Source organism: Pongo abelii, chromosome 13 (assembly GCF_028885655.2).
Source record: "Pongo abelii isolate AG06213 chromosome 13, NHGRI_mPonAbe1-v2.0_pri, whole genome shotgun sequence".
Lineage (NCBI taxonomy): Eukaryota > Metazoa > Chordata > Mammalia > Primates > Hominidae > Pongo > Pongo abelii.
Genome location: NC_071998.2, coordinates 22,256,177 through 22,278,125, shown reverse-complemented (window position 1 = coordinate 22,278,125; position 21,949 = coordinate 22,256,177). Strand labels below are relative to the sequence as shown.

The window sequence follows — 21,949 nt, the reverse complement described above, 5'->3', positions numbered from 1 at the left end:
ACCCGGGGCAGGCTATGCCATGGCTGGAAAGGGCTAGAGAAGGGGTCAGTCCCAAAGGAACGTGTCTCAGACGGTACGAGGCACTGAACTGGGCTGGAACTCCTGCACTGAGAGTTGCTCAGGATTGATTTTTCTCTTCTTTCCAGGCCAAGCAGTGAAGCCGTTACCACTGACCTGCCCTGACTTCCAGGACCCCTTTTCCTTGACGGAGAAGCCTCCAGCTGAGTTTTGTCTATCCCCAGATGGCAGCTCAGAGGCCATTTCCATTGACCTGCTTCAGAAAAAAGGTGTATATAACCCCCAGCTCAGGCCAGGGACTCTGCTGTCACTACCTCCTCACACTTGCCCTACTACCTAGCCAGGCTTAAATCTCTAAGTGCTGGCTGGGCCCAGTGGCTCACGCCTGTAATCCCAGCACTTTGGGAGGCCAAGGCAGGTGGATCATGAGGTCAGGAGTTCGAGGCCAGCCTGGCCAACATGGTGAAACCCCATCTCTACTAAAAATACAAAAAAAAATTAGCTGGGCGTGGTGGTGGGCGCGTGTAATCCCAGCTACTCGGGAGGCTGAGGCAGAAGAATTACTTGAACCCAGGAGGTGGAGGTTGCAGTGAGCCGAGATCCCACCGTCACAGTCCAGCCTGGGCAACAAAACTGAAAACTCCTTTTCAAAAGAAAACCACAAACAAATCTCCAGGTGCTGGGAAGGAGTTGGAGCACACAGGCTCTGGGGCCAGAGGAGGAAGCTGTGTGCTCTGTATCATGAGTGCATGTGAGGGAGCAAGGGTCATTCATCAGAGGCTTTCAGAGTCGCGCTCCAGTCCCTTCCTGCAGTGAGCAAAGTCTCATGAGGAGGCTTCCATGTCATCAAAAAATGCCTCAGTGCTCTTGGAGGGGTGGGTGAAGGTATTAGAGGGCCCAGCAGCTTGGGTAAGCGTGTTGGTGACATCTAGTAAGATGAAGACTGACAAGACCCACAGTATTTAGCAAATAAGTGACCACTGAACTAAGAACATTTTTAGTGAGATGGAGAGAACTGAGCATAATTGTGGGCTGAAGATGAGCCTGCGGAGAGAGAGCTGAAGTTCCTTGCGAAGGCAGAAAGGGGAGAAACAGAGCTCAGGGAGAAAGAACTCAGGCAAGAAGGGAAACAGCCACCTTCCTCCAGGACGCAAAGGAGATGCAAGTGGGCAGGGGAGTGAGGGATGTACATATGAGATTGTTACGGATTTTGGAGGCAGAGGGAAGTTAAAGGAGTTTATAACTAGGGGCCTTTGTTCTCTGAAGCAGAACCAAGGGCTTGAGAGGAGGGGTGTCGATTTCACATGGCAACTTAAGGGTATGGCAGAGAGTGCTGACAAGGCACGTGTCAAAGAACCGCCCTTGTCTGGCACTGGCACTGGGGTGAGGGACTTGGGTTTTCTTCAGGTCAGTGGCCTGGTTTCTCAGAGTGGAGAAAACCGACAGTTGGCCTGACCCAGGATTGGAATAAGGGCTGAGAGGTGAGGACATTGAGAGGCTTGACAATGGCATCACTGAGGTGGCTCCAGGCTGGGAAGTAAAGACAGGAAAAGCTTAAGAACTGGGCAGAACCAGAAAAGGGCCAGGCCTGAATGTTTTGATGAGACCCACGTGCAGATGTGGAGACTGAGTAAGTGTGAGAGCCCTTTCCCACCCCTGCTGAGGTTTCAGCCCCAGCTGAGTTGGCTAAGGACTTGCTCAGGGACCTGTCACATCACATTCTTCCTTGCAGGGCTGGTAAAAGCTGTTAACATTGCTGTGGACCTCATTGTGGCTCATTTTGGCACAAGCCGGGATCCCGGGGTGAAGGTAGGCAAGGAAATGTGGAGAGCTGAGCTCTGCCTGCAAGCCCTCACCTGTCCTGTACTGCCACCTTCCCTTGCTGTCTTGCATTTACAGCCCAGGGGTGGGTACTTAGGAATGGGGATGGCAAGAGGGGAACCATGAGGGCCCACTACGAGAGGACCACGGTCAGGCCTGAGGGGGTTTCCTGTACTTCCCTACCACACCTACAGGCAAAGCTGGGAAACAGTTCTGTGAGCCCCAATGTGGGCCACCTGGTTCTGAAGTACTTGTGCCCTGCTGTCCGCGCCGTGCTGGAGGATGGGCTCAAGGCCTTTGTACTGGACGTCATCATCGGGCAGCGTAAGAACATGCCATGGAGTGTGGTTGAGGCTTCCACACAGCTAGGTAGGTGCTGGGTGCCAGACTGGGACCCGGGGCTGAATTTAGGGTTCCAGAAATTGGTCATGTGACCTGCAACCCTGGCTTCCTCCCAGGCCCATCCACCAAGGTCCTGCATGGCCTCTACAACAAAGTCAGCCAATTCCCAGAGCTCACCAGTCATACCATGCGCTTCAACGCCTTCATCCTCGGCCTGCTCAAGTGAGTGCACAGGGCGGCAAGATCCCCTAAACAACTTGCCCTGCCCCCCATCCCCGGGCTCTGCCTGCACCAAGGAAACAACTCCCTGGACAGACAGAAAGGGTGGATCTGGAGGGTCCCCCCAGCCCGCTATGGCCTCTCAGTAGGTCACTGCCTTCCCACTGTGCCCATGACTGTCACTGGTCACCAACGTGGTCTGCTTTTACAAATCTGTAACCTGGCTTATTTGGAAATTAGTTGGGTTTCTTAATTTCTCTGGACCTTGTAAACCCTGATCCTCTCCATTCCAGCACTACTTCCAAATCCTGCTTGACCCTAAATCCACCTTGGGACCCACATCCTAGTAACATGCTTTCTCAGGTATGCGCCCAGGCCATTCCCTTTGGCCCTGAGCTGCCTGTACTTTTACACAGTAGCTGACTTGATTTCTTAGGTCTACTGCAGGCTGACTCCACTCCAGGAGGAAGCAATTGGCTTGTAAATCACATGTCCATCTCCCTCCACACATCCCCAGTGACTCTCTGGAATTAGGTGAAATGAATCGTGCCATGGAAGGGCGCGTTCACCTATTCTTCCTGTGCCTGACCGCCTGGATCTGTCTCCTTATTTGGCTGTATTCACACAAGACTCAACTCTCTTCACCTGTCTCCCTACAGCATCCGGTCCCTGGAGTTCTGGTTTAATCACCTCTATAACCACGAAGGTAATGCCCAGAACCCTGCAGGTCAAACTCAATGGGTCAGAATTCAGAGGCACAAAAGAGGAAGGAAGAGCTGTCTTTTCATTGCTGGAGGTGGGGAGGGGGGCCACACAAGTGTTCATCCTCAGAGCCTCAGGCTTCCACCCAAGGCCTTCCCCAGCCTCTGCTTGAGTTAAAACCTTGGGCCAGGCACGGTGCTCATGCCTGTAATCCCAGCACTTTGGGAGACCGAGGCACGTGGATCACCTGAGGTCAAGAGTTCGAGACTAGCCTGGGCGACATGGTGAAACCCCGTCTCTACTAAAAATTCAAAAATTAGCCGGCTGTGGTGGCACATGCCTGTAGTCCCAGCTACTCGGGAGGCTGAGGCACGAGAATTGCTTGAACCTGAGAGGCAGAGGTTTCAGTGAGCCGAGATCATGCCACGGCACTCCAGCTTGGGCAACAGAGTGAGACTCAGTCTCAAAAAACAAAACAAAAAACCTTGGAGCCAGCAGGATACTCCAGAAATCTGGGAGTTAGGGTGGCCAGGAATCCCTGCATCTCACTCCTCTAAACTCAGGGCCACTGCCTGGGGTTGGAGAGTTTAGGCACTGCACAGCTGTGGGCAGCAGCGTTTATACTTAGTACATGCAAGCTGACTAGTGCACAGCCTGCACCGCTGTCTGCAGCAGCTCTGCCCAGGCTGTCTTTCAAAGTCCCACTTGGGCCAGGCTCTGCTTCTCTGTGTGGATCAGTCCCTCTCTCTTTTCCCCTAGACATCATCCAGACCCACTACCAGCCCTGGGGCTTCCTGAGTGCAGCTCATACTGTGTGTCCTGGCCTCTTTGAAGAGCTGCTGCTGCTGCTACAGCCCCTGGCCCTGCTGCCCTTCAGCCTCGACTTGCTGTTCCAGCACCGGCTGCTGCAAAGTGGGCAGCAGCAGCGGCAGCACAAGGAACTGCTGCGGGTGTCCCAGGACCTGCTGCTGTCTGCCCACTCCACACTGCAGCTGGCCCGGGCCCGGGGCCAGGAGGGCCCTGGAGACGTGGACAGGGCAGCCCAAGGGGAGCGGGTGAAGGGTGTGGGTGCCTCAGAAGGTGGAGAAGAGGAAGAGGAAGAAGAGGAGACAGAAGAGGTGGCAGAGGCAGCCGGGGGCTCAGGGCGTGGCAGGTGGGCCCGAGGTGGGCAGGCCGGCTGGTGGTACCAGCTCATGCAGAGCTCCCAGGTCTACATCGATGGCTCCATTGAGGGTTCCAGGTTCCCTCGTGGTAGCAGCAATAGCAGCAGCGAGAAAAAGAAAGGGGCAGGAGGTGGGGGGCCTCCCCAGGCTCCACCACCCCGAGAGGGAGTAGTGGAGGGGGCTGAGGCCTGCCCTGCCTCTGAGGAGGCCCTGGGCCGGGAAAGGGGCTGGCCCTTCTGGATGGGGAGCCCCCCTGACTCTGTGCTGGCTGAGCTGAGGCGCAGTCGGGAGAGGGAAGGGCCCGCTGCCCCGCCAGCAGAAAATGAGGAAGGGGCCTCAGAGCCTTCACCTGGAGCCATCAAGTGGGGACACCTCTTTGGCTCCCGAAAAGCCCAGCGGGAGCCCCGGCCCACAAACAGGTGAGAGCCTGCCCACGGTAGGGATGGAGGGAGTAGGGAGCCTGCTGTGCCAGGGCATGGGCAGAGCCAATCCTGGGCAGAGCCTGAGTCCAGCTGCTGTCCCTAGGCTCCCCTCGGACTGGCTGAGCCTGGACAAGTCCATGTTCCAACTAGTGGCACAGACAGTGGGTTCCCGCCGGGAGCCAGAGCCCAAGGAGAGCCTGCAGGAGCCACTCTCTCCAGCCCTGCCCTCCAGTCCTCCGTAGTAAGCCTGGGGAAACGGAAGGGCTGAGGGGCTGAGGGGCTGCAGTTGGCTTTTGATGGGGTTTCTCTGACCTCCATGTGCTGTTTCCCCAGTGAGGTGCAGACACTGTGCCACCACCTGGCCACCGGCCCTGGACAGCTGAGCTTCCACAAAGGAGACATCCTACGAGTGCTGGGGCGAGCTGGAGGAGACTGGCTGCGCTGCAGCCACGGCCCCGACTCTGGCCTGGTGCCCCTGGCCTACGTGACATTGACCCCAACTCCAAGTCCAACCCCTGGAAGCAGCCAAAACTGAGGCCCTGTGCATGCTGGTGGCCTCAGGGACCCTCATAACCCCCAGACTCAGAGCCTGAGAGCCCTTCCCAAGCCATTGGCTTGGCTGCAGAGTAGACTGAGAGCTGGGGCCATGTATCCCTGTGCTGGCACCTGCTCCCTGTGCTCAGTATTAATTACGCCCCCTTAACTGTCCCAGTGACCTCGTCCAGACCTCCACCCAGGAAAGGAGGGACGGGACGCAGCACCGGGCTGCCAGGATTCCCCTGGCCCGTCTGGGCCAACCCTTCCATGGGTGAAGACAAGCAAGTCCCCCTGGAGGCGGGTGGCCCAGAAAGCCATCCACAGGGTTCCCTAGGCCAGGTGGAGATGAGGATGGGTAACAGTATTGGGGCCAGATCCCTAAAGCCCCCCAGCTGTATGTAAATAGGCTGTGGCCAGTGCCTGGTCATCAGAAGAGGGAGGAGGAGCCCAGGCGTCTGTTTATGTATTTATTTATTTATTTATTATACCTATTAATAAAAAAGGTGCTCAGCCTCCAGACCATTTCCTCTTTGTGCTCCCCCACCCTCCCACCCACCTTTCTCCCTTCCAAAAGGATGGCTGGGATAGGATGAAAAGGGAAGGGAACTTGATGTCCAGCGGCCTAAGCCAAGAGCTGCTTCTGGAAGGTGCTGAGGCCCAGAGCATCATGGGTGAGATGGCCAAATGTGTGGCCAAACTGGAACTTACTTATACCCTGTATGGCCAAGAGAGTCTGTCACGTGTAGCAAGCAGCATGGCAAAGCCATTTAATTCTCAGCCAGTTGGCTAGACCTCCAAACGGCCCTCTAAAATCTGGCCCTAATTCCCCACTGTGGGTAGCTACCTCGGTTTCCTTTTCTGCCTAATAATAAAGCGGAACCACATGATCTGAGCCCTCCCATATCTATTAGTTTCAACCCCCACAAACCACCCAACCCACCCCATACCCATACAAACATTCCAGTCCCCAAAGCCTCCCCGGGGGCTCTTCTCACCTGGCACGTAGCCCCCATAGTTAGGTAAAAGACCCAGGTTCTGAGGGTATGTTCTGGGAAGCGGGGGGAGATGTTTGGGGTCCTGGGCACTGCCTGGTGAGTGCTTCTGCCCAAATTCCTGCAGTGCCTGGTTGGTGAGCACAGGAAAGCTGGAGCCGAAGAGGAAGCGGGCGCGGGGCACGTAGCCGGTGAAGCCTGGGGATGGGGACACTGAGCCAAGGCATCCTGGGGCCTCCCCACGCCTCTGATCCTGACCCCCCAGCTCTCACCTGACATGAAGAACTTCGAGGGTCCCTGTCATCCATGGAGTAGGGAGATGCCTGTGAGAGAAGCCCCTGTGCTCTCACACAATCTCCCAGGAAGGTGGAGCTGACAATCAAGAGCACATCCCCTGAACCCACAGCCACACTACTCATGCCGCCCCCACCGCCCAGACACACAGTAAGGCCCCCACTCCCACCCCTCTGCACTCCCCACCAGCTTCTTGGTCTCACTTGTTCCACCACCTCCAGTGTTGGCTCCTCCAGCTGCCCCTCCGGCTCTGGCACCTGTTCCTTCTCTGTGTCCTTCCTTCCCTTGGCCTCCTTTGGCAGCTCTTCACAGTGAGTAAAGTCACTCAGAGCCTCGGCCCAGATCTGGCTGCAGTTCTTGGCAAAGATGAACTGTGCCCGGGGTACAAAACCTGGGCAGGCGGGGACAAGGAAGACTCGTTAGTGTTTGGAACACATGCTCCTGGGAGGGGGCACCTGTGCATACCTGTGTACAAACCTGTGTACCCAGGGATCATGCTGGAGCTGAGCCTTTCATGCCCACGCCTGAGAGGTAGGCTCTCCCTGGGAACCTCAGGAGATCTTGGAGGCCGAATGGGAGGCAGAAGTGTGCGGTGGACAGGGGGCCAGCCTAGGCCAGGAGGGCCTCGAAGTAGCTGACCAGTCACCTGCCCATAGGTCTGGCCCATGCTGAACCGAAGTAGTGGGCAGTGTCCAGTGTACCTGCAGCACAGACTCTCCCACTCACCAGAATCGCCCTGCCCCGCCATCCCCAGAGGCAGAAGCAGAGACCTCTGAAGCCCTGATCTTTCTGGACTCAGCAGTGTATATATTTGGAGCAGGCATTTCTAAGTTCTCTGCCTGGGCTTTCAATCCTTCCTCTGCTGTTACCCTGTTCCCATGGAGAGAACACCACAAAGCTTTGGGGCAGACCCAGGGTCTCACTAGTCCCTTGCTTCTCCTTTTCCATCCAACACCATAGAGACCTCAGCCTCCCAAACCAACCTGTCCGCTTGGCCCCATGCTCTAAGCAGCTTAATTCCTCCACCCTATACCCCTACTCCCAGCAGCAAGCGGGGAGCGCTGAGTGGGAGTCTTACCCAGGGATATAATGAGGGTTCTGAGGGTTGAGCCCCGGCATGAAGGTGCTGGCCACAGCCATGGGGAGCCGGGCATTTCCTTTTGTTTGCCTTTGAGCCAAGGCTCTGGTCTGTGTGTACCGTGTCCAGGGCTGCGGGGCTAGAAGGAGGAGGCGGGGCTAAGGGAGGAGAGAAGGGAGGGGGCACTCGTGTGAGGACAGCCAGGGCCAAGGCCGGCAGAACTGTAGAGCAGAGGCTAGCAGGTCTGTCTGTCCAGGACAAAGGTGGTCCTGCATCGTGGGGCAGGGCCTGAACCGAAGGAAGCCCAGAGGTGGGACGTGGGAGGTGAGGAAGCAGAAACCATTCGGGCCACTGAGCTCTGTCTCAGCGACTTCCTTCCTGAGCGCCTGCCTGAGAGGTGGACACTGTGCTCCTCATGAGTCTTCATCAAAGGAGATGGGGAACCTGGAGAAAGGATCTTTGAGGGAAGCCAGGGCCCAGAGGGGAGGTGAAAGAGGACAGGTGATGGGGAAAAAAAAGGAACCTAGACACCTCTAGGGAGTAACATCGTTTATTTTCAATAATTTAACAAGAGTGGCTTACTGAATACCTGCTATAATCAGAGTCATCCATTCAACAAATGAGCCAGGCTCTGCCAGGCTCCGGCCACAGTGGCCGAGTGTGCGCTCCACGGGAGCCAGAAAAGCTGTGGGGGTTGAGGGAAGGAAACAGGATAAAGTTGTTGTGGGGGGGCGGTAACACTAGGGGGCAAATTAGAATTTGTTAAAAAAAAAAAAAAAAAATTCGGATTCTAAAAGAAGAAAAAGCACAGACCAGGAAGATGAGATCTCAGAGGAGGGGGAAACATGATTAAAACCCAACTCTGGGCCGGGTGCAGCCACGCTCACATCAAGGTACTGAGGAGGCTGAGGTGGGAGGATCACTTGGGTCCGGGAGTTTCAGTCCAAACTGGGCAACACAGCCAGACCCCACCTCAAAAAACAAAACAAAACAAAACAAACAGTTCTGGGGCTGGGTCAGGGCCAGGCTGAGGGCTCAGGGTCCACGTTTCTGAGGCAGAGCTCTGCTCCTCTCCCCACCTCCAGTGACCATGCATGCGCTGACCAAGGACGGCACTGACATCCCAGGGGAATTACATAAGAGCACTGGGCTCCAAGGCACACATTTCATGTTCCTCACTGTTCTGCCAAGGACGGCCTTAGAATGTGTCATTTAGAGTTGTAGGGACTTACCTCACAGCTGAGGAAATATGTTAGAGTAAGGATGGGAGCCGAGGGGCAAGCCCAGAATAGCAGCAGCGTGTCAAGCTTAACAACCAGACTTGGGATTCTGTGACAGACGACACTATCACAGCTTATACCTATTCCTGACCCCCATCTCCTTTCTTCCGAGGAGCCAGAAACTTCATCAGGGAGGCTTGGAGAGCCAGCCTGGAGGAATGAGCTGGATTAGTCTAAGCGTGGTCCCATGCTCTTTCCCCATGGCCGCTTAGGCACGGGCTTCCAGCATTCTGGATAATATGAGGGGAAATCTGCTGGGGCAGGGGAGGGTCCTGGGAAAAGTTTCTTTGCTCTTAAAGAAAAGATTCACATCAAATTAGAGCAAGTGAGAGACAGAGATGCACAAGACGAAACGATGTCCATTCCTGCGCCTAGACTTTTGGGGGATGTGAGGCTGGAATGCTGGCAGGCATGTGGAAGCCTTGTGGAAAGCTAACCTGGAGACAAGTCCTGGACACATCAAGGATGGATGGTAGAGGAGAAAGGCCAGGGTCCTGAGGGTAATGTAAAGCCATGGAATTAACCAGCCTTTTTATGTGAAATAGTAAATTGCATTATTAAGGCCACTTTAACTTTTCTTTCACTTAGAGCCAAAGGCATCATAACTTTAAAAAACAAAACAGCCAGGCACGGTGGCTCACATCCTTAATTTCAGCACTTTGGGAGGCCGAGGCAGGAGGATCACAAGGTCAGGAGTTCGAGACCAGCCTGGCCAACATAGTGAAATCCTGTCTCTACTAAAATACAAAAATTAGCCGGGCGTGGTGGTGGGCACCTGTAGTCCCAGCTACTCAGGAGGTTGAGGCAGGAGAATCACATGAACCCAGGAGGTGGAGCTTGCAGTGAGCTGAGATCATACATTGCACTCCAGCTTGGGCAACAGAGTGACACTCCGTCTCAAAAACAAAACAAAACAAACAAACAAACACCACTAGATCAAATCCTAGCTTCACCAGAGATATGGACTTTGTCCAAATTCATCTCATTGAGCCTCAGTTTTCTCATCTGTAAAATGGAAAAACTAATGTTACCATCTCATAGAGTAGGATATCAGCTAGCTGAGATGATACATAATGAGCAATGACCCCAGCGTGTAGCTTACGGTAAGTGCTAACTAAATAGCAGTTCATGGCTAGCATCTGGCAGGAATGGGAGGAAGGAAAGGAGCTGGGAGCAGTCACAGATGTTAGAGGTTCAGGGGAAAGAGTTCATGAAATTGAAAAAGGGAAAGGTTTGAATGGAAGTTGGGGTATAAATTAGGATGTAGGGACTAGAACACATTCTGCAGAAAAGACCATGGCAGTTAGAATCCGGGTATGCATTAAAACACAAGTTAGGAAACAGATTAGGATTAGTCTTAGGTTTATGGCTTATGAAGAAACAGCTCTATCCAACTGGTAGAATGGCCTGTTACTATGATTGTTTCCATCTGAATAAAGAATATTTCTATATCCCTGAAGTGTGTTCTCATCTGAGAAAGGAGTGACGGGGCCAGCTGAGGCACCACAGGAATGCTTGCTGCCTCTGTGCCTCCTTCCAGGGACAGACATCACAGAAACACGACCACAACTTGCTCTGATGGGAGCTGCCACACCCAGTGGCCAGTGTGGGATGTGGCAGTGGAGAGAAAATGTTTAACTGGAGACAGCGCCCCACTCAGTCCACACAGCCTGCTGGGTCCCCACAATGGCAGCCTACAGCCTTCTGTTCTGCCTTTGATTCTGACCAGGAACTGCTATAAAATTTCATACAGATCCCAAATCAATCATTTGATTGTATGTCAACCCTAGGCAAGCATAAATCCCCTCTGCAAGGATGAATAAAAAGAAAATCATAGGACCTTTGAAAAAATTCCTGAAATCAACAGTCCACCAAAATTGAAACAAGAATTGAATAAACTCCAAAAGATTACATGCAACACAAAACCTTTTTTAGTTTAAAAAATACATGCAGATGCATAAAACTGCATAAAAAGGAAAGCAAGGGAATAATAAAAATGGGTTTCAAATGCTCACCTCAGATGGTGAGAAACAAAAGGGGTGGGAAAGGGGGAACCACATAGTTAGATGTATGTTATTGTCAAAGTTTCAGTTTTTGTTTGGGATGATGTTTTCAAAAACGCTTATAATGGGCCGGGTGCGGTGGCTCATGCCTGTAATCCCAACACTTGGGGAGGCTGAGGTGGGTAGATCACTTGAGGTCAGGAATTCGAGACCAGCCAGGCCAATATGGCAAAACCCCATCTCTACTAAATATACAAAAATTAGCCAGGTGTGGTGGCACACACCTGTAATCCCAGCTACTTGGGAGGCTGAGGCAGGAGAATCACTTGAACCAGGAGGCAGAGGTTGCAGTGAGCTGAGATCATGCCACTGCACTCCAGCCTGGGTAACAGAGCATGACTGTATCAAAAAAAAAAAAAAATGCTTATAATGCATACATTATAACAAAGTATGAACTAATGATGAGAATGTGCCAAATCAAAGATTATGACAATTGAAATCTATGCTTTTGAGGTCCAAAGAGGTGTGGTGGAGGGAATCCAAGTAGAAATGACAAGGAATCATGACATTTGGAGAGATCAAAGGAAAGGAAATGGCCTGGCCTCTATTCTACCTTTTTCTATTTTTTTTTTTTTCTTTTTTTGAGATAGGGTCTCACTCTGTCACCTAAGCTGGAGTGCAGTGGCATGATCTCAGCTCACTGCAACCTTTGCTTCCTGGGCTCAAGTGATCCTCCCACCTCAGCCTCCAAAGTAGCTGGGACTACAGGTGCATGCCACCACACCCGGCTAATTTTTGTAATTTTTTTTTATAGAGACAGGGTTTCACCATGTCCAAGCTGGTCTTGAACTCCTGGGTTAAAGCGATCCACCCTCCTCAGCCTCCCAAAATGCTGGAATTACAGGCGTGAGCCACCGCACCTGGCCTGGATTTTTTATGTATATAACATTCCTCAAATCCACAAGGATCAATATTCATTTATTCAGCCTACTTATTAAATATTTCTACTAGGCAGTTGCCTTATAGATCAATACAGACAATGCCTGACCTCAATGATTGAACCACTTTAAAGAAGAGACAGAGGTACAGAGAAAGGCAGAATAAAATAAATACCACAATGAAGATTTAAACAAAAACAACTGATCTTATAATAGGCCATGAAGAAAAATCTCAAAAATTCCAAGAAGCACAAATAAACCACATTTCCTCACACAAACACAATTTTAAAATTTTAAAATAGGCTAAACAAACAACTAACCTAACACTTAGACATTTAAAAATACTCCCTTGAGCTGGGCGTGGTGGTGCATTCCTGTAATCCCAGCTGCTTGGGAAGCTGAGGCAGGGGGATGGCTTGAGCCCAGAAATTTGAAGCTGTAGGGCGGCGCTATGATCACATCTGTGGATAGCCACTGCACTCCAGCCCAGGCAACACAGCGAGACCCTGTCTCTTAAAGAAATAAAAATAAAAATTAAAAAAAAAAAAAAACCACCTTAACCCTTGGGGCAAAGAAAAAATTCCAGTTATACACAATTATTTATAAATAAATGAGAATTCAATCAAAGATGAATTCAGAGGCAACTTTTAGCCTCAAACACATACTGGCCTCATGATTAAGAATATAGACTTGATCCTGCTGGGCACGGTGGCTCACACCTGTAATCCCAGCACTTTGGGAGGCCAAGGCAGGCAGATCACGAAGTCAGATCAAGACCATCCTGGCTAACATGGTGAAACCCCGTCTCTACTAAAAATATAAAAAATTAGCTGGGCGTGGTGGCGGGCGCCTGTAGTCCCAGCTGCTGGGGAGGCTAAGGCAGGAGAATGGCGTGAACCCGGGAGGTGGAACCTTCAGTAAGCCAAGATCGCGCCACTGCACTCCAGCCTGGGTGACAGAGAGAGATTCTGTCTCAAAAAAAAAAAAAAAAAAATTTTAAAAAAAATATAGGCTTGATTCTGGCTCCATCACTTATGAGCTGTACAACTTTGGGCAAGTTAGCAAACCCCTCCGTATCTCTTTTTCCCTCCTCTATAAAATGAAAATGCTAATAGTGTAAGGATTAACTTAAACGGTACAGTAAAGCACAATAATAAATAAACTATCAATATCATTACTAACAAATGTTCTAGTGGGAGCTGCTCTAAGAAACAATTGCCTACTTTGGCTGGTCCAAGTAAAAGAAGAGAGCCAAGAGTGGAAGGAAGAGAGGATATCTTAAGGACGGATAGATTTCCTGAGTATCCAAGGAAGGAACTGTACACTGTACAGCCTGCCATATAGCAAGGCCTCGTTAAAGTGGAATTGAGAATGTGCAAGTGAACAGGAGCTGAGGCAGCTATTTTCACCTGGGGCCAGGTGCTTCTCTCTGCACATCCGCTCAACTCCATCTGTCTCTATCTGTCTCTCGCTCCCTTTTCCAAATGGATTTGTCACTATTAGTTTCTACTCCCTGATAACTCTGGTATGCATGTGTTCATCAGGAAACCTCTACACCCCACATCCCCCATCATCTCTACAATAGTGATTTCTTAAGCAGAGTGTGCTGCAGAATTACCCAGAGTTTCTATATCGAACCTATAGAAAAGTTGCAAGACAAATGTCACTTTTACCTGACTTACCAGTTGTTCACATTTTGCAACTCAGAAGTATAGTCTCCCATGCGTCCCAGAAGGAAGAAGAAACAGACACAGGTGAGCATCATCATCCTGACCTCACTCATCTCTCTCAGCCTGGCCTCACTGCAGATGAAGAGGCCACCACCTCAACCAGGCAGCTGGGGAGGGAGGAGGGCATGTGTGCAGACCATGATGGCTTCAGCAGGACAGGCTGCACACAGACTAGCCAGGCAAATGAGTCTAAAAGCAACTAGCCAGCTAACTAAATTAACTAGCTAATAACTAAGCAGTCAATTCAAGAAGCTAGAAAAAGAAGAACGTCATAAAGCTAATAAATATAGGAGAATGAAACTGACAGAAACCAATAAATCAGAAAACAGAAAAACAATTGAACTGTTATAAGAGTTGTTTAAAACAACAACAAAATAAGCAAACTGCTGGCAAAGTTAGCCAAGAGAAAGACTATGCAACACCCCTAACAGATTGAGGAAGTGGCTAAAAACAGGCACATAGGAATTTGTGGGGGTTTTTTTTGTTTTGTTTTTGTTTTTGAGACGGACTCTCGCTCTGTCACCAGGCTGGAGTACAGTGGGGCAATCTCGGCTCACTGCAACCTCCGCCTCCCGGGTTCAAGCAATTCTCCTGCCTCAGCCTCCCAAGTAGCTAGAATTACAGGTGTGCGCCAACACGCCCAGCTAATTTTTGTATTTTTAGTAAAGACGGGGTTTCACTATGTTGGCCAGGATGGTCTTGATCTCTTGACCTCGTGATCCACCTGCTTCGGCCTCCCAAAGTGCTGGGATTACAGGCATGAGCCACCACACCCAGCCGGGAATTCGTGTTTTAACTACAAAAGAATACTAGTGAAACTATATATAAATAAACTAGAAAATGTCAATAAGATTGAATATTGTCTTGCAAAATATAAATCAAAATCAACTCAAAATGATGGAACATCTGAATAAAATAACAATAGAAAGAATTGGGCCAGGTGCAGTGACTCACACCTGTAATCCCAGCATTTTCGGAGGCCAAGGTTCAGGATTGCTTGAGCCCAGGAGTTCTAGACCAGCCTGGGCAACATAGTAAGACCTCATCTCTACAAAAATTTTTTTAAAAATCAGCCAGGCATGGTGGCGTGTAGTCCTAGCTACTCAGGATGCTGAGGTGGGAAAATCACCTCAGCCCAGGAAGCTGAGGCTGCAGTGAGCCGTGATTGCATCACTGCATTTCAGCCTGGGTGACAGAGACCCTGTCTCAAAAAGAAAAAGAAAGAATGGAAAAAGTGGTCAAGTAGATGCCCCTACCAAAAGACCCACACTTCACTTGATTTACAAAATTAGCAAGAACTTAATTCAAGACAACAAATTCAATACCTAACAAACCTCACACAAGTTCTACAGATAAAAAAATGCCACCAAATAAAACATCAAACTAGCAACAGCAAAAAAGCAGGATGCTTACTATCACTGTCATCTTTCCTCCAATTCATAGCAGATGCCAATAAAGGATCCCAGTCCCCTTTCTGAGATCTTCTAAGACTCTGCAAGACAGCATGTTTTGAGTGATTTCTGCCAAAGGTTCAGATGAGGGGAGAGGTGGCCAATGTTCTGCTCTTTATCACCCCGAATTGACTGACAGCTCAGTAAGGGCAGAAACTATGTCTGTCTATCTTGTTCATGATTATATCCTCAGCATCAAGCACAAGTGTCTGGCACATAGTATGAACTACACAAGTCTAGTAATATTGTAAAAGAATAATATACATTAAGACTAGTAGAGCCAGGTGTGGTAGCTCATGCCCATAATCCCAGCACTTTGGGAGGCCAAGGCAGGAGGATCACTTGAGCCCAGGAATTCGAGACCAGCCTGGGCAACACAGTGAGACCTCGTCTCTACTAAAAATAAAAAATTAGCCAGATGTGGTGGTGCATTCCTGCAGTCCCAGCTACTCAGGAGGCTGAGGTGGGAGGATTGCTTGAGCCCAGGAGGTCAAAGCTGCAGTGAACCATGATTGTGCTACTGCATTCCAGTCTGGGAAACAGAGCGAGACCCTCAAAAAAAAAAAAAAGAGACTAGTAGGATTTATTCTAGAACTACCACAGTGATTAAACTAGAAAATTTCTTAGTGCAATTAACATATGATAAACCAAAGGATATAAAAGCCATTTGATCACCTTGGCAGATATTGGAAAGGTATTTTATAAAACTAAATATCCACTTGTGATTCTCCTTAAAAAGAACTTTTAGTAAACCAGGAATATAAACATGATAAAGAATATTTGAAATGAATAGCCAATATCAAACTACATCCAGGAGAAACATCAGAGACAGGACTGGGAAATAAATCTTATCTGTTATACCAAATCAAATCAGCTATAGTCACTTATGGGAATGTTACTGAGGAGCTTCTGAAACAGGGTCATAGCTTAGCAGGAAAAGGTACTAAGGATCAACTATGTTTGTTTGCCATGGGCATAAGATGAATGCCAGCATGTCGGAGTCATAGTCCTTCACTTTATAAAAGTCAGAACCAAGACAAGAACGCTCATTATCACCTTTACTATTCAAAGTTACTATAGACAATGCATAAAACAAAAATAATTAATAAGAACCATAAATATTGGAAAGAAAGAAAAGAATCATCATCGGCCTAACTACAAAATCCTGAGAAGCAACTGAAGAACAATGAGAACTAATAAGAGTACTGTAAGATGCTTATTACTTGAAAAATATATTCAAATATCAATAGCTTTATTAGGCAGCATTACCAGTTAGATGACACACTGGAGGACTTCCACTTCCAGCATTATAGCAGAATAGTTCAGAAGATTATCTGCAGCAATCAATTATATATTACACAGGTCATGTGAGGTATTGCAGCTCTCACAAAGAAAGGAGTCTTCAAGAACATACCTTCCCCTCAAAAATAACACAAAACAAATCAATAAAATGTGGACAGATGTGGTGGCTCACGCCTGTAATCCCAGCACTGTGGGAGGCCAAGACAAGCGGAACATTTGAGGTCAGGAGTTCAAGACCAGCCTGGCCAACATGGTGAAACTGGTGAAACCCTGTCTCTACTAAAAATGCAAAAATTAGCTGGGGGTGGTGGCACATGTCTGTAATCTCAGCTACTGGGGAGGCTGAGGCAGGAGAATTGCGTGAACCTGGGAGGTGGAAGTTGCATGAGCCGAGACCACGCCACTGCACTCCAGCCTGGGTGACAGAGTGAGACACTGTCTCAAAGGAAAAAAAAAAAAAAGGTCGAACTCATAGAAGCAGAGCAGAATGGCCATTACCAGAAGCTATGGAGAGATAGAAAGGGGGAGATATTCGTCAAAGGGTGTGAAGTTTTGGTTATGCAAGAGGAGTAGGTCCTAGACATCTACTGTACAACATTGTGCCTAGAGCCTATAGTTAGTAATATTGTATTATTATAAAATATTTTTTTAAATTATACTGAAAAATGTATATTTAAAAATTTGCTAACAGGGTAGATTTTTTTTCCATTATGCTCTTCTAAGATACTAATAAACCAAAAGATGGTAGATCTTATATTAAGTGTTCTTATCACTAAATAAATTGGGCAGGAGGAAACTTTTGGAGATGATGGATATGTTTACGGCATTGACTACAGTGCTGGTTTCATGGTTCTATACTTACCTCCAAGTTCAAGCTGTATACACTAAATATGTATTGTAAGTCCTCAGTATTGTCAATAGGTTCTTGGAAATTGCAACTTTCAGTGAAATGATGTGTACCGAAATGATGTGAAATGATGTGTACGAAAGTTTACCGTACATGAGGAGAGCATGCAGACTCCATATAGACAGTGGTCCTGGCCTGAATCAACCTTTTTTGTCCCCTGGCCAGGTGCAGTGGCTCACGCCTGTAATCCCCGTACTTTGGGAGGCTGAGGTGGAAGGATCACTTGAGCACGGGGATTCAAGACCAGCCTAGGCAAGACGGGGAGACTCCATCTCTACAAAAATAAAAAATAAAATTTAAAAAATTAATTTAATTAAAAGTAATGATCTGGACTAATTAGCCGGGCAAGGTGGTACACACCTGTAGTCCCAGCCACTCAGGAGGCTGAGGTGGGAGGACTGTTTGAGCCCAGGAGTTTGAGGCTGTAAATGAGCTATGATCACACCACCACACTTCAGTCTGGGTGACAGAGACCCTGTCTCTATAAAAATAAAATGATAAAAATAAAATATTTTTTCCTATCAATGTTATAAAGAAACAACAGTGAGTGAAACATCATTTGAGAACCTGCTGTACAACTTTTTGTATGTCAATAAAGTGATCTTTAAAAAAGGGAAATCATCAGAGGCCAAAAACTAGGCAAAGGATAGAAGGCACTTTTGGCTTAATGGCATTTGCCAAGCCACATGAACTTGAGGGTTCATTTTCACAGGTTCATGAAGTACAGAGAAAAGGAGATAAAATTCAGTGACCACCCAAGATGGAGAGTCTAACAGAAAATTTTTCTTGCATAAAACTGGCATGCATCAAGTTACGCCCCTTTAGTCTTTTTTTTCTTTTTCTTTTTCTTTGAGATGGAGTCTCATTCTGTCACCCAGGCTGGAGGGCAGTGGTGCAATCTCGGTTCACTGCAACCTCCGCCTCCTGGGTTCAAGCAATTCTCATGCTTCAGCCATCTGAGTAGCTGGGATTACAGGCGCCCACCACTACACCCAGCTAATTTTTGTATTTACTTTAGTAGAGACTAACTTTCACCATGTTGGCCAGGCTGGTCTCAAACTCCTGACCTCAAGTGACCCGCCTGTCTTGGCCTCCCAAAGCGCTGGGATTACACACGTGAGTCACCGCAACCCACCTTGCCCCTTTAGTCTTAAAGTGAACTAGAAATCCATCTGCCCCCCAACTCCTTCCTCAGGGGACTACAAAGAAAACTGCCTATCTCAAAACTTGGTACCAAGTGAAAAAGGGGGACATATTTCCCCTAAAACTTCATAACTACAAGCTGGCTCATGCGTGATTTGCAGATGGAATTCACTCTACCTGAGTAGTCTGAAATACTATCAAGATAATGAGGTAGGAGGTGGGACTGGACTCCAGAGGCAGGGCTCAGCACCGGACCAAATTGAGGACTAGCTAAAACAGGGATGGGGCAGAAGTGGTTTTCCATGTGACATGGCCACCAGTGTGCTATGTGAGTTTACCACTGCCACGGCAACACCCAGAAGTTACCACCCCTTTCCATGGCAATGACCCAATGAACTGGACGTTACCACCCTTTACATACAGAAATTAATGCATAGTCCACCCCTTAATTTGCATGTAATTAAAAGTGGGTATAAATCTGAATGCAGCACTGCCTTTGAGGTGCTGCTCTGAGCATACTGCCTATGGGATAGCCCTGCTCCACAAGGACCAGTACCTCTGCAGGTTTATTAGGATCTTAGAAGAGCATAATGGGAAAACAAAGATGTACTCTGTTACCAAATTTTTTAAGTATACACTGCTGCTTCAATAAAAGTTGCTAACACCACTGGCTCATCCTTGGATTTTCCTTCCTGGGCAAAGCTAAGAACCTTCCCAGGCTAAGCCCCAATTTGGGGGCTCACCTGCCCTCCCATCATCTGGTGATCAATGAAAGGAAAAAGACAATGAGCAAGAGGCAGCAAGTCAGTGGAGACGATGGCAGTCAGCAGACAGGTGAGATGGTGAGACAGCAGAGATGGTGGCAATCAGCGGTCAGTGGAGAGGTGACGACTGTGAGAGACAGCAACTGGCAAGACAGTGAGAGACTGACAAGACCAAGCAGAGACAGCGAGAGACCGCAAAGCAGTCTGTGATCAAGGCTGCAAGAGCTATAACACTGAGGCTGTAACAATAAAGAGCTGCTAACACTAACCAAAGGCTCTTTTCAGAGCCATCATTTTCCCTGGCAGGCGGCAGGGCCAAGCAGACACACTAATGGCCATAATGTCACTGCCTCATGTGAGCTCCAACCATGGCAGGCCAGTGGGTTACCAGTCCCTATGCTTGTCCCCTGTGTGACAGCTGAGCCCACCCAAGCTGGGGGGTCCTGGAGGGACCTTCACCAGGGTCCCATATGAAAGACTGGCTGGTGCCATTTGGCTCCTATGGATGGGTAAGTGTCCCTTCTCCCCCTACTCCATAACATCTAGTGAGCTGGGGAATAAAAAGCCTTCGGCTAAGTGGTTAAAAGTCTCCCACAGTTTGAGTGCCCTGAGGCACATCCTTGTGACTTCTTCCCCCTGTCCTTTCTTCTCTGACTCCATTTTATTGTTCCACCATTTTATTTTTATTTCGAGTCCAAAAATTTACGTTTCATTTGAAGTGTTATGTTTCCTTTTGACTTTCTGTTAACTGTAGTTGAGCAATTGTTTAAGGCAGGACGTTTAGTTGTGCTCTGTTGCATCAACTCTGGGACACCAAAGTCACATTGTTCTATGACCCCAACTTGGTCTTGGGTTCACTGTTGGCCACTCCCTTGGTGCCCCCAGGTTTTTGGCATTTGGTGAGGGGACCCTCATTGGCTGAAACAGACACTCTGGGTTTCCAGCACTGGTATGGTAGGCCACTCCCAGATGCTCTGGGGTTTTCAGGATTGACATTCCCTCTAGGATTATAGGTTATAGCCCCACCCACTACGGGAATATTGGTATCAACTTTTTCTGCCCTGAAGTTAGAAGTTATTGTTTTCCTGACAGCCAGTTGCAAGCCCCTTACTGTGTTCTGTCTTAGAAATGCTTTGCTCAAGCCCCTCTACATCAAACGGACCAGGAGTTCCCAGGCCCCTGGCCTGATGGACAACCACTCAACAGCGGTAGACGAGTGGCCACCTGAACATTATTATTTTTTTTTTTTTTGGTGTCTCCACTACTGGGAAGGGTCTCTGGCAAGTCAGGGCCTCTGCGGTCTCTCCTCGGGCAATGCTGCTTATCCCCTTCCCTTCCTCTCTTCCACAGTCTCCATGTGTTTAGCCACCTTCTCTGAACAACCCTCACTCTTTGTGGAATTGAAGCTCAACATTCCACTGCCCTTTTGTGGCTTGTAATCCACTTTTGTAATGCCTTCCTACCTATACTTACACCTTCTCTACAGGGAGTGGGAATCTAAAAGGGAAAAATAACAAGGGCCTAGTTACTTTCCCTCTTGCTTAGAAAAATTTGTGCGAGTAAAAATCCATGTGTCATGGGGACAATGATGAGTATTCCAGATAACTCAGCATTAGGACACCCTTCAGGCTAATTCAGCTTAAAGAAAAATTCATTTTCTATTGCAAAACTGTTTGGGTTCAATACAAATTATAAAACCAACAAATATGGCCTAAACATGGTTCTATATGCTATGATATTTTACAATTGGACTTATTCTGTAAAAAAGAAAGAAAACGGAACAGGTCCCTTATGTACAGTAAAGGGCTATTATGACCCTTTACTGGCTCACATTAGTTAAGGCACCAGAAAGCCGCATCTAAGGGATCTCCTCCTAGCTGCTCCCCCTAGGAGGTCTATGCCCTCCCTGGAATTTCCTCAGTCCCCCAGTTGTGAGGGGGTCCCACCAGTTCTCTAACAAAGGATTCCATCCCAAGGTCATCAGGTACCTCTCCCCCTTTTCCAACTAGCCTCAGCCTATACCCCCAACTGCCCAAGAAAGTACGCCCAACCAGTACCACCAGGAGTGGGGCTGCCCCTAAAGTCAAACTGTGTCCATTGTGGGAGGTAGCCCATGGAAATGGGGGAACACCTGGAGCGCATGTGCCATTTTTTATGCCTAATTTGGCTTTATACAAGGAGAACTTTGGCCAGTTTTCAGAGGAGTTTTAAGTTGACCATGTTCTTTGATTTAATTTGTCATGACTTGCAAGTATTGTCATCTGCTTGTTGTGCCATGGGGAAAAAAAAGTGGAGAAAAAAGTATGTGGTTAAGCCAGCTAATGATGACAAGGTTAGAAAAATAACTCAGGGAAAAGATAAAAATCCCACTCTGTTTCAGGGTCGTTTTGTTGAGGCACTCAGGAAATATACTAATGCAGATTCAGACTCCCCAGAAGGGCAAGCTCTCCTGTGTTACATTTTATTACTCAATCTGCCCCTGACATTAGGAGGAAGCTACAGAAAGCAGCAATGGGACCTCAAATCCCTATGAGCCAACTCAAATTTGGCCTTTAAAGTTTACGACAATAGGGATGAAGCAAAAGAGGTTAAAAAAAAAAAAAAAAGAAAAAGAAAGAGCCAAAAAGTGCAATTGTTAACAGCTGCTTTAAGCCCCCTGCCATCTCAGAATTACCCATCCCAAGAAAGCGTTGCGAGAACGGCATCTGGGATGCCCAGAAAAGATCCCTCGACTCACTGGTCCCTGGGCCACGATCAGTGTGTCTACTATAAGCAAAAAGGCCACTGGCAATCACAGCATCCTAACCATCCCCTGGTGAGAGAGGAAAAGGTTCTCTATCAAT

At 48.5% G+C, this 21,949-nt stretch overlaps 2 protein-coding genes across 5 annotated transcripts in view; one reads left to right on the top strand and one right to left on the bottom strand.

Annotated features, from left to right (window-relative positions):
- RUSC2 (RUN and SH3 domain containing 2) overlaps positions 1 to 5,746 on the top strand; it is a 72,129-nt gene extending 66,383 nt beyond the window's left edge. For 3 of the 4 annotated variants that reach the window (XM_024251805.3, XM_063713925.1, XM_054519545.2), the window contains 8 exons: positions 147 to 287; positions 1,751 to 1,827; positions 2,034 to 2,208; positions 2,298 to 2,403; positions 3,060 to 3,106; positions 3,862 to 4,684; positions 4,791 to 4,928; positions 5,021 to 5,741. In XM_024251805.3, the coding sequence (XP_024107573.2) occupies positions 147 to 287; positions 1,751 to 1,827; positions 2,034 to 2,208; positions 2,298 to 2,403; positions 3,060 to 3,106; positions 3,862 to 4,684; positions 4,791 to 4,928; positions 5,021 to 5,222 (1,709 nt within the window). In that variant the 3' untranslated portion in view covers positions 5,223 to 5,741. 4 annotated transcript variants of the gene reach the window in all.
- A 56-nt stretch (positions 5,747 to 5,802) lies between these two features.
- CIMIP2B (ciliary microtubule inner protein 2B) overlaps positions 5,803 to 21,949 on the bottom strand; it is a 43,136-nt gene continuing 26,989 nt past the window's right edge. Inside the window, 7 exon segments of the mRNA XM_024252489.3 lie at positions 5,803 to 5,939; positions 6,220 to 6,346; positions 6,489 to 6,506; positions 6,509 to 6,539; positions 6,714 to 6,901; positions 6,988 to 7,211; positions 7,589 to 7,746. Coding sequence (XP_024108257.2) covers positions 6,240 to 6,346; positions 6,489 to 6,506; positions 6,509 to 6,539; positions 6,714 to 6,901; positions 6,988 to 7,211; positions 7,589 to 7,650 — 630 coding nt within the window. The 5' untranslated portion in view covers positions 7,651 to 7,746 and the 3' untranslated portion in view covers positions 5,803 to 5,939; positions 6,220 to 6,239.